The following is a 12,866-nucleotide window of genomic DNA, read 5'->3' as shown; positions in this document are numbered from 1 at the left end:
CTGACACACTCTGGGCTCTGCACACAAAGCTCTGCTGAAACACGCCGGGCTCTGCACACAAAGCTCTGCTGACACACTCCGAGTTCTGCACACAAAGCTCCGCTGACACACTCCGGGCTCTACACACAAAGCTCCGCTGACACACTCCGGGCTCTACACACAAAGCTCTGCTGACACACTCTGGGCTCTGCACACAAAGCTCTGCTGAAACACGCCGGGCTCTGCACACAAAGCTCTGCTGACACACTCCGAGTTCTGCACACAAAGCTCCGCTGACACACTCCGGGCTCTACACACAAAGCTCCGCTGACACACTCCGGGCTCTACACACAAAGCTCCGCTGACACACTCCGGGCTCTGCACACAAAGCCCTGCTGACACATCCCGGGCTCTGCACACAGCGCTCTGCTGACACATCCCGGGCTCTGCACACAGCGCTCTGCTGACACATCCCGGGCTCTGCACACAGCGCTCTGCTGACACATCCCGGGCTCTGCACACAGCGCTCTGCTGACACATCCCGGGCTCTGCACACAGCGCTCTGCTGACACATCCCGGGCTCTGCACACACGCTCTGCTGACACATCCCGGGCTCTGCACACAGCGCTCTGCTGACACATCCCGGGCTCTGCACACAGCGCTCTGCTGACATACTCCGGGCTCTGCTGACACATTCCGGGCTCTGCACACAGCGCTCTGCTGACACACTCCGGGCTCTGCACACAGCGCTCTGCTGACACATCCCGGGCTCTGCACACAGCGCTCTGCTGACACACTCCGGGCTCTGCACACAAAGCTCTGCTGACACATTCCGGGCTCTGCACACAGCGCTCTGCTGACACACTCCGGGCTCTGCACACAGCGCTCTGCTGACACATCCCGGGCTCTGCACACAGCGCTCTGCTGACACATCCCGGGCTCTGCACACAGTGCTCTGCTGACACACTCCGGGCTCTGCACACAGTGCTCTGCTGACACATCCCGGGCTCTGCACACAGTCTCTGCTGACACACGTCGGGCTCTGCACACAGCGCTCTGCTGACACACTCCGGGCTCTGCACACAGTGCTCTGCTGACACATTCTAGGCTCTGCACACAGTGCTCTGCTGACACATTCCGCGCTCTGCACACAGCGCTCTGCTGACACATCCCGGGCTCTGCACACAGCGCTCTGCTGACACATTCCGCGCTCTGCACACAGCGCTCTGCTGACACATCCCGGGCTCTGCACACAGTCTCTGCTGACACACGTCGGGCTCTGCACACAGCGCTCTGCTGACACACTCCGGGCTCTGCACACAGTGCTCTGCTGACACATTCTAGGCTCTGCACACAGCGCTCTGGTGACACATTCCGGGCTCTGCACACAGCGCTCTGCTGACACATTCTAGGCTCTGCACACAGCGCTCTGCTGACACATTCTAGGCTCTGCACACAGCGCACTGGTGACACATTCCGGGCTCTGCACACAGCGCTCTGGTGACACACGCCGGGCTCTGCACACAGCGCTCTGCTGACACACTCCGGGCTCTGCACACAGTGCTCTGCTGACACATTCTAGGCTCTGCACACAGTGCTCTGCTGACACATCCCGGGCTCTGCACACAGTGCTCTGCTGACACACTCCGGGCTCTGCACACAGTGCTCTGCTGACACATCCCGGGCTCTGCACACAGCGCTCTGCTGACACATTCCGGGCTCTGCACACAGCGCTCTGCTGACACACTCCGGGCTCTGCACACAGCGCTCTGCTGACACACTCCGGGCTCTGCACACAGTGCTCTGCTGACACACTCCGGGCTCTGCACACAGTGCTCTGCTGACACACTCCGGGCTCTGCACACAATCTCTGCTGACACACTCCGGGGTCTGCACACAGTCTCTGCTGACACACTCTGGGGTCTGCACACAGTCTCTGCTGACACATTCTAAGCTCTGCACACAGTGCTCTGCTGACACATTCCGGGCTCTGCACACAGTCTCTGCTGACACACTCCGGGCTCTGCACACAGTGCTCTGCTGACACATTCTAAGCTCTGCACACAAAGCTCTGCTGACACATTCCGGGCTCTGCACACAGTGCTCTGCTGACACACGCCGGGCTCTGCACACAGTCTATGCTGACACAGTCCGGGCTGTGCACACAGTGCTCTGCTGACACACTGCGGGCTCTGCACACAGTGCTCTGCTGACACACGCCGGGCTCTGCACACAGCGCTCTGCTGACACATCCCGGGCTCTGCACACAGTGCTCTGCTGACACATCCCGGGCTCTGCACACAGCGCTCTGCTGGCACATCCCGGGCTCTGCACACAGTGCTCTGCTGACATATTCTAGGCTCTGCACACAGTGCTCTGCTGACACACGCCGGGCTCTGCACACAGTGCTCTGCTGACACACTCCGGGCTCTGCACACAGTGCTCTGCTGACACACGCCGGGCTCTGCACACAGTGCTCTGCTGGCACATCCCGGGCTCTGCACACAGTGCTCTGCTGACACATTCTAGGCTCTGCACACAGTGCTCTGCTGACACATTCTAAGCTCTGCACACAAAGCTCTGCTGACACATTCCGGGCTCTGCACACAGTGCTCTGCTGACACAAGCCGGGCTCTGCACACAGTCTCTGCTGACACACTCCGGGCTGTGCACACAGTCTCTGCTGACACATCCCGGGCTCTGCACACAGTGCTCTGCTGACACATCCCGGGCTCTGCACACAGCGCTCTGCTGGCACATCCCGTGCTCTGCACACAGTGCTCTGCTGACACATTCTAGGCTCTGCACACAGTGCTCTGCTGACACACGCCGGGCTCTGCACACAGTGCTCTGCTGACACATTCTAGGCTCTGCACACAGTGCTCTGCTGACACATTCTAAGCTCTGCACACAAAGCTCTGCTGACACATTCCGGGCTCTGCACACAGTCTCTGCTGACACATTCCGGGCTCTGCACACAGTCTCTGCTGACACACTCCGGGCTGTGCACACAGTGCTCTGCTGACACACTCCGGGCTCTGCACACAGTGCTCTGCTGACACACTCCGGGCTCTGCTGACACATCCCGGGCTCTGCACACAGTGCTCTGCTGACACATTCTAGGCTCTGCACACAGTGCTCTGCTGACACACGCCGGGCTCTGCACACAGTGCTCTGCTGACACACTCCGGGCTCTGCACACAGTGCTCTGCTGACACACGCCGGGCTCTGCACACAGTGCTCTGCTGGCACATCCCGGGCTCTGCACACAGTGCTCTGCTGACACATTCTAGGCTCTGCACACAGTGCTCTGCTGACACATTCTAAGCTCTGCACACAAAGCTCTGCTGACACATTCCGGGCTCTGCACACAGTGCTCTGCTGACACAAGCCGGGCTCTGCACACAGTCTCTGCTGACACACTCCGGGCTGTGCACACAGTCTCTGCTGACACATCCCGGGCTCTGCACACAGTGCTCTGCTGACACATCCCGGGCTCTGCACACAGTGCTCTGCTGACACATTCTAGGCTCTGCACACAGTGCTCTGCTGACACACGCCGGGCTCTGCACACAGTGCTCTGCTGACACATTCTAGGCTCTGCACACAGTGCTCTGCTGACACATTCTAAGCTCTGCACACAAAGCTCTGCTGACACATTCCGGGCTCTGCACACAGTCTCTGCTGACACATTCCGGGCTCTGCACACAGTCTCTGCTGACACACTCCGGGCTGTGCACACAGTGCTCTGCTGACACACTCCGGGCTGTGCACACAGTGCTCTGCTGACACACTCCGGGCTCTGCACACAGTGCTCTGCTGACACACTCCGGGCTCTGCTGACACATTCCGGGCTCTGCACACAGTCTCTGCTGACACACGCCGGGCTCTGCACACAGTGCTCTGCTGACACATCCCGGGCTCTGCACACAGTCTCTGCTGACACACTCCGGGCTCTGCACACAGTCTCTGCTGACACATTCTAGGCTCTGCACACAGTGCTCTGCTGACACATTCTAAGCTCTGCACACAAAGCTCTGCTGACACATTCCGGGCTCTGCACACAGTCTCTGCTGACACATTCCGGGCTCTGCACACAGTCTCTGCTGACACACTCCGGGCTGTGCACACAGTGCTCTGCTGACACACTCCGGGCTGTGCACACAGTGCTCTGCTGACACACTCCGGGCTCTGCACACAGTGCTCTGCTGACACACTCCGGGCTCTGCTGACACATTCCGGGCTCTGCACACAGTCTCTGCTGACACACGCCGGGCTCTGCACACAGTGCTCTGCTGACACATCCCGGGCTCTGCACACAGTCTCTGCTGACACATTCCGGGCTCTGCACACAGTCTCTGCTGACACATTCCGGGCTCTGCACACAGTCTCTGCTGACACACTCCGGGCTCTGCACACAGTCTCTGCTGACACACGCCGGGCTCTGCACACAGTGCTCTGCTGACACATCCCGGGCTCTGCACACAGTGCTCTGCTGACACATCCCGGGCTCTGCACACAGCGCTCTGCTGGCACATCCCGGGCTCTGCACACAGCGCTCTGCTGACACATCCCGGGCTCTGCACACAGTGCTCTGCTGACACATCCCGGGCTCTGCACACAGCGCTCTGCTGGCACATCCCGGGCTCTGCACACAGTGCTCTGCTGACACATCCCGGGCTCTGCACACAGCGCTCTGCTGGCACATCCCGGGCTCTGCACACAGTGCTCTGCTGACACATTCTAGGCTCTGCACACAGTGCTCTGCTGACACACGCCGGGCTCTGCACACAGTGCTCTGCTGACACACTCCGGGCTCTGCACACAGTGCTCTGCTGACACATTCTAGGCTCTGCACACAGTGCTCTGCTGACACATTCTAAGCTCTGCACACAAAGCTCTGCTGACACATTCCGGGCTCTGCACACAGTCTCTGCTGACACATTCCGGGCTCTGCACACAGTCTCTGCTGACACACTCCGGGCTGTGCACACAGTGCTCTGCTGACACACTCCGGGCTCTGCACACAGTGCTCTGCTGACACACTCCGGGCTCTGCTGACACATTCCGGGCTCTGCACACAGTGCTCTGCTGACACACTCCGGGCTGTGCACACAGTGCTCTGCTGACACACTCCGGGCTCTGCACACAGTCTCTGCTGACACATTCCGGGCTGTGCACACAGTGCTCTGCTGACACATTCTAGGCTCTGCACACAGTGCTCTGCTGACACACTCCGAGCTCTGCACACAGTCTCTGCTGACACACTCCGAGCTCTGCACACAGTCTCTGCTGACACATTCCGGGCTCTGCACACAGTCTCTGCTGACACACTCCGGGCTGTGCACACAGTGCTCTGCTGACACACTCCGGGCTCTGCACACAGTCTCTGCTGACACATTCCGGGCTGTGCACACAGTGCTCTGCTGACACATTCCGGGCTCTGCACACAGTCTCTGCTGACACACTCCGAGCTCTGCACACAGTCTCTGCTGACACATCCCGAGCTCTGCACACAGTCTCTGCTGACACACTCCGGGCTCTGCACACAGTCTCTGCTGACACATCCCGGGCTCTGCACACAGTGCTCTGCTGACACATTCCGGGCTGTGCACACAGTGCTCTGCTGACACACTCCGAGCTCTGCACACAGTCTCTGCTGACACACTCCGAGCTCTGCACACAGTCTCTGCTGACACATCCCGAGCTCTGCACACAGTCTCTGCTGACACACTCCGGGCTCTGCACACAGTCTCTGCTGACACATCCCGGGCTCTGCACACAGTGCTCTGCTGACACATCCCGGGCTCTGCACACAGCGCTCTGCTGGCACATCCCGGGCTCTGCACACAGTGCTCTGCTGACACATTCTAGGCTCTGCACACAGTGCTCTGCTGACACACGCCGGGCTCTGCACACAGTGCTCTGCTGACACACTCCGGGCTCTGCACACAGTGCTCTGCTGACACATTCTAGGCTCTGCACACAGTGCTCTGCTGACACATTCTAAGCTCTGCACACAAAGCTCTGCTGACACATTCCGGGCTCTGCACACAGTCTCTGCTGACACATTCCGGGCTCTGCACACAGTCTCTGCTGACACACTCCGGGCTGTGCACACAGTGCTCTGCTGACACACTCCGGGCTCTGCTGACACATTCCGGGCTGTGCACACAGTGCTCTGCTGACACACTCCGGGCTGTGCACACAGTGCTCTGCTGACACATTCCGGGCTGTGCACACAGTGCTCTGCTGACACACTCCGAGCTCTGCTGACACACTCCGAGCTCTGCACACAGTCTCTGCTGACACACTCCGAGCTCTGCACACAGTCTCTGCTGACACACTCCGGGCTCTGCACACAGTCTCTGCTGACACATCCCGGGCTCTGCACACAGCGCTCTGCTGACACATCCCGGGCTCTGCACACAGTCTCTGCTGACACACTCCGGGCTCTGCACACAGTCTCTGCTGACACATCCCGGGCTCTGCACACAGTGCTCTGCTGACACATCCCGGGCTCTGCACACAGGCCGACTTATATGTGTCGGGCCGACAGCACCACGTGATCAGACTGCAGGGGGCGCTGTTGCGCTGTCCACACCTCCTCGGTCTTCAGGAACTCAATGCCGCCTGAGGCGAAGTGACCACCTGCCTCGTTATAGGTGCGCCCCTGAGTGTCACCATAGTAACAGGTTCAGCCACGCCTTTCTCTTTGTGATTGGCTGCCTCTTCCTAGGTCACCTGACGCATGCTCGCTTTGAATGTTAATCTCCTAGCAACAGGACGCCGCGCTCCCCGATAGTTTACAGCGTTACCATAGCGACTGAGCCTGACAGAAGCGTCCGGTCGCCATGTCCGCCGCTCAGGTGCTCGTCTCCCGCCCGCCGGCCCCGCAGAGCGTCCCCGCGGAGAGCCTGCCCGTGCACCGGGCGGAGCCGGCCTACAACACCGGGGAGCACTCGTCCTCCGGGCTGGCCACCTCCGGCTTCCGCACCGCCAAGTACCTGCTGGAGGAGTGGGCGCAGGGCGGGTACGCGGCCTCCTACCGGGCGCTCTCTGACCGGGACAGCTCGGAGAGGCTGCGGCATGAGGCCAAGCAGCTGGCGGCGGAGTGCGAGGCCCGGGCGCAGCGGAGCCAGGCGGACGCCACCCGGGGGCTGGGGCAGCGGCTGCTGGAGCTGCACTTCTGGCGGGCGGAGCTGGAGCGGGAGGTGCGGGAGGTGGCGGCCGAGACCGAGCTGCTCCTCCGGGAGAAGGGCCGCCTGCAGAGGGCGCTGGACGCCACCGAGGTCCCGTACAGCATCGCCCGGGACAACCTGCAGTGCCGGGAGCGGAGGACGGGGGCGGAGCTGGTGCGGGACGGCGCGGAGCGGGAGCTGCTGACGGTAAGAACGGGGCCGCCAGCACCAGACACCAGTACTATCACCCCCATCATCATCATCACCAGTGCTATCACCCCCATCATCATCATCACCAGTGCTATCACCCCCATCATCATCATCACCAGTACTATCACCCCCATCATCATCATCACCAGTGCTATCACCCCCATCATCATCATCACCAGTGCTATCACCCCCATCATCATCATCACCAGTGCTATCACCCCCATCATCATCATCACCAGTGCTATCACCCCCATCATCATCATCACCAGTGCTATCACCCCCATCATCATCATCACCAGTGCTATCACCCCCATCATCATCACCAGTGCTATCACCCCCATCATCATCATCACCAGTGCTATCACCCCCATCATCACCATCACCAGTGCTATCACCCCCATCATCATCATCACCAGTGCTATCACCCCCATCATCATCATCACCAGTGCTATCACCCCCATCATCATCATCACCAGTGCTATCACCCCCATCATCATCATCACCAGTGCTATCACCCCCATCATCATCATCACCAGTGCTATCACCCCCATCATCATCATCACCAGTGCTATCACCCCCATCATCATCATCACCAGTGCTATCACCCCCATCATCATCATCACCAGTGCTATCACCCCCATCATCATCATCACCAGTGCTATCACCCCCATCATCATCATCACCAATGCTATCACCCCCATCATCATCATCACCAGTGCTATCACCCCCATCATCATCATCACCAGTGCTATCACCCCCATCATCATCACCAGTGCTATCACCCCCATCATCATCATCATCATCACCAGTGCTATCACCCCTATCATCATCATCACCAGTGCTATCACCCCCATCATCATCATCATCATCACCAGTGCTATCACCCCTATCATCATCATCACCAGTGCTATCACCCCCATCATCATCACCAGTGCTATCACCCCCATCATCATCACCAGTGCTATCACCCCCATCATCATCACCAAGTCTATCACCCCCATCATCATCATCACCAGTGCTATCACCCCCATCATCATCATCACCAGTGCTATCACCCCCATCATCATCATCACCATCATCATCACCAGTGCTATCACCCCCATCATCATCATCACCAGTGCTATCACCCCCATCATCATCATCACCATCATCATCACCAGTGCTATCACCCCCATCATCATCATCACCAGTGCTATCACCCCCATCATCATCATCACCAGTGCTATCACCCCCATCATCATCATCACCAGTGCTATCACCCCCATCATCATCACCAGTGCTATCACCCCCATCATCATCATCACCAGTGCTATCACCCCCATCATCATCATCACCATCATCATCACCAGTGCTATCACCCCCATCATCATCATCATCACCAGTGCTATCACCCCCATCATCATCATCACCAGTGCTATCACCCCCATCATCACCATCATCACCAGTGCTATCACCCCCATCATCATCATCACCAGTGCTATCACCCCCATCATCATCACCAATGCTATCACCCCCATCATCATCACCAGTGCTATCACCCCCATCATCATCATCACCAGTGCTATCACCCCCATCATCATCATCACCAGTGCTATCACCCCCATCATCATCATCACCAGTGCTATCACCCCCATCATCATCATCACCAGTGCTATCACCCCCATCATCATCATCACCAGTGCTATCACCCCCATCATCATCATCACCAGTGCTATCACCCCCATCATCATCACCAATGCTATCACCCCCATCATCATCACCAGTGCTATCACCCCCATCATCATCATCACCAGTGCTATCACCCCCATCATCATCACCAATGCTATCACCCCCATCATCATCACCAGTGCTATCACCCCCATCATCATCATCACCAGTGCTATCACCCCCATCATCATCATCACCAGTGCTATCACCCCCATCATCATCACCAGTGCTATCACCCCCATCATCATCATCACCAGTGCTATCACCCCCATCATCACCAGTGCTATCACCCCCATCATCATCATCACCAATGCTATCACCCCCATCATCATCATCACCAGTGCTATCACCCCCATCATCATCATCACCAGTGCTATCACCCCCATCATCATCATCACCAGTGCTATCACCCCCATCATCATCACCAATGCTATCACCCCCATCATCATCATCACCAATGCTATCACCCCCATCATCATCATCACCAGTGCTATCACCCCCATCATCATCATCACCAGTGCTATCACCCCCATCATCATCACCAATGCTATCACCCCCACCATCATCACCAGTGCTATCACCCCCATCATCATCATCACCAGTGCTATCACCCCCATCATCATCACCAGTGCTATCACCCCCATCATCACCAGTGCTATCACCCCCATCATCATCATCACCAGTACTATCACCCCCATCAGCATCATCACCAGTGCTATCACCCCCATCATCATCACCAGTGCTATCACCCCCATCATCATCATCACCAGTGCTATCACCCCCATCATCACCAGTGCTATCACCCCCATCATCATCACCAGTGCTATCACCCCCATCATCACCAGTGCTATCACCCCCATCATCATCATCACCAGTGCTATCACCCCCATCATCATCATCACCAGTGCTATCACCCCCATCATCATCACAAGCATCACCAGTATCATCATCAGCATCATCACCACTACTATCACCATCAGCATCATCACCACTACTATCACCATCATCATCACCACCACTACTATCACCCCCATCATCTCCAGCATCATCACCACTACTGCCACCCCCATCATCTCCATTATCATCATCACCATCATCATCACCCCATCATCATCACTACTACTGTCACCATCATCATCACCAGTACTATCACCCCAATCATCTCCAGCATCATCACCAGCATCATCACCCCCATCATCACCCCCATCATCATCATCTCCAGCATCATCACCAGCTTCATCATCACCAGTACTATTACCCCATCATCATCACCACTACTGTCTCTATCACCAGCATCATCATCATCACCAGTACTATCACCCCCATCATCATCATCACCAGTACTATCACCCCCATCATCACCAGTACTATCACCAGTACTATCATCATCATCATCATCACCACTACTGTCACCATCATCACCATCATCATCCTCACCAGTACTATCACCCCCATCATCATCATCATCATCATCACCAGTACTATCACCCCCATCATCACCATCACCAGTACTATCACCCCCATCATCATCATCACCAGTACTGTCACCCCCATCATCATCATCACCATCATCATCCACACCATTATCATCATCATCACCCCCACCTCCACCAGTACTATCATCACCATCATCATCATCCCCACCATTATCACCAGCATCATCATCACCAGTACTATCACCCCCATCATCATCATCACCAGTACTATCATCATCATCATCATCACCACTACTGTCACCATCATCACCATCATCATTATCACCCCCATCATCATCATCATCACCAGTACTATCACCCCCATCATCACCATCACCAGTACTATCACCCCCATCATCATCATCACCAGTACTGTCACCCCCATCATTACCAGCATCGTCACCAGAACTATCATCACCATCATCATCACCATCATCATCATCATCATCACCAGTACTATCACCCCATCATCATCACCAGCATCATCCACACCATTATCATCATCACCATCATTATCATCATCACGCCACCTTCACCAGTACTGTCACTCCCATCATCATCACCTCCACCAGTACTGTCACACCCATCATCATCACTCCTATCATCATCACCACCAGGACCCCCATCATCCACAGTACTATTACCTCAACAATCATCACCATCACCACCGGCATCATCACCAGTACTATCATCTCCATCACTCCCATCATCACCCCCAAAATCATCATCACCCGTACCCCTATCATCCCCATCATCATTTTCCATCATGACCAGTTCTATCATCTACACCAGCACCTCCATCATCGTTATCATCACATCGCCATCATCATCCTCTTCATTACTTCCGCCATCATCACCCTCACAATCACCTCCATTATAATCACATCCGCCATCATCACCCTCTTAGTAGTTATCACCTGCATCATACTCCATTATCAACTCTTTCATCTCTTCCATAATCATCACCCCCATCATCCTCCACTATCACCATCACCTCCATCATCATCACTTATACTATCACCATCACCTCCATCATCATCATCATCTCCACATGTGCCATTAACCCCTCATCACCTACACTATCAACACCTCTATTGTCACCACCTCCATCTTCATCACCTCTACCTTCACCCCATCACCCCCATCATCATCACCCATAACATCACCACCATCCAGTGACATGTCTTGAAGCTTGTGGGGCCATAATGCAAACTCTGACTCGGCCCCCGACTATGGGAGGTGTTTACTAGTAATAGAGCCCCCCAGTCTCCAGGGCGTGGGTGGTGTTGCAGCCCCCGCACCTATTGTAGTTACACCACGGCCACCATCATCCTCCCTACATGTGTCCCCTTCATTTTCTGATGATTTCTGTTATTTCCTTTTAGGAGGTAGAGCTGATTAGAAACGTCCAAGATCTCCTGCGAAGGACCCTGGAGCAGAGCGTGCAGCAGATCAGGTACTGGTGGGGTCCGGGGTCTGCGCCGTCGCCCCCCTCTGTATGCAGTATATACTATATACTCCTCAGCTGTCAGGTCTTGTCCTGCGCTGCCACCTGGTGGCCACATCTTGTATGACGTCAGTTCCTCTCTACTGACTTATGTTGGGATTTTCCATCTGTTCTTGTTACAGTAATAGTAAATTTTACATGAATTAAGTAAAGACCCTCACAGCCGTCCTCCCTGAGATTGGGCAGCGCTCTGGTGTCAGACCCTCACCTTGGCCCCCCTGAATAGTTACCGTACCTCTATAACAAGCTACTCATTACACCCCTCATATAATTGTAGGCTATGACTGTGGCTATAGGGGCTCTGTACAGATCCATATTTGTACAGGGTGGTCTCACAGTCAGAAGATTACCGACAGAGAGGCAGATTACCAGCACGCTACCCCTTTAAGCAGCCTGCAAGCACATAATAGAGCCTCAGAGTGGTTTTAAAACATCCTGCATTAAAATTGAACGGTGCTGATAACCCTCAGGATCATAAACCCTATCCATACAGCCGAGAGGTGGAAACACAGGATCTGATGAGAGATAAGCATCGCAGGTCATCTTTTCTGTCCGTTTCACCATCTGGTTTCTTAAGACTCTGCTTAATCATTAACTGTAATAGGTTAGAATCATTGATAAGTAATGATGTGATTGATGCGTCCCTGGTGGCTGCACGTACAGACGGGTCACAGCGTGAGAGCAGAAGTCTGGGTGTCACATACCTTGTCAAAAGTAATAATGGAAGAATTAAAAAAAGCAGTACTGCTCATCACCAGCAGATGGCAATAAATGCAGAAATGATCTAATGCTGCAATCTGTCTCCAC

At 55.5% G+C, this 12,866-nt stretch overlaps 1 protein-coding gene across 1 annotated transcript in view; it reads left to right on the top strand.

Moving 5' to 3' along the window:
- The first annotated feature begins 6,578 nt into the window (after positions 1-6,578).
- LOC138645375 (tektin-4-like) overlaps positions 6,579-12,866 on the top strand; it is a 28,080-nt gene continuing 21,792 nt past the window's right edge. The window contains exons 1-2 of the mRNA XM_069734646.1: positions 6,579-7,367; positions 11,938-12,008. Coding sequence (XP_069590747.1) covers positions 6,834-7,367; positions 11,938-12,008 — 605 coding nt within the window. The 5' untranslated portion in view covers positions 6,579-6,833. The remainder of the gene's footprint in view (positions 7,368-11,937; positions 12,009-12,866) is intronic.

The sequence above is a fragment of the Ranitomeya imitator genome, chromosome 7 (assembly GCF_032444005.1).
Source record: "Ranitomeya imitator isolate aRanImi1 chromosome 7, aRanImi1.pri, whole genome shotgun sequence".
In the NCBI taxonomy this organism is placed as follows: Eukaryota; Metazoa; Chordata; class Amphibia; order Anura; family Dendrobatidae; genus Ranitomeya; species Ranitomeya imitator.
Note: the sequence above shows the minus strand (reverse complement) of the source record. Positions and strands in the feature narration are given on the sequence as shown.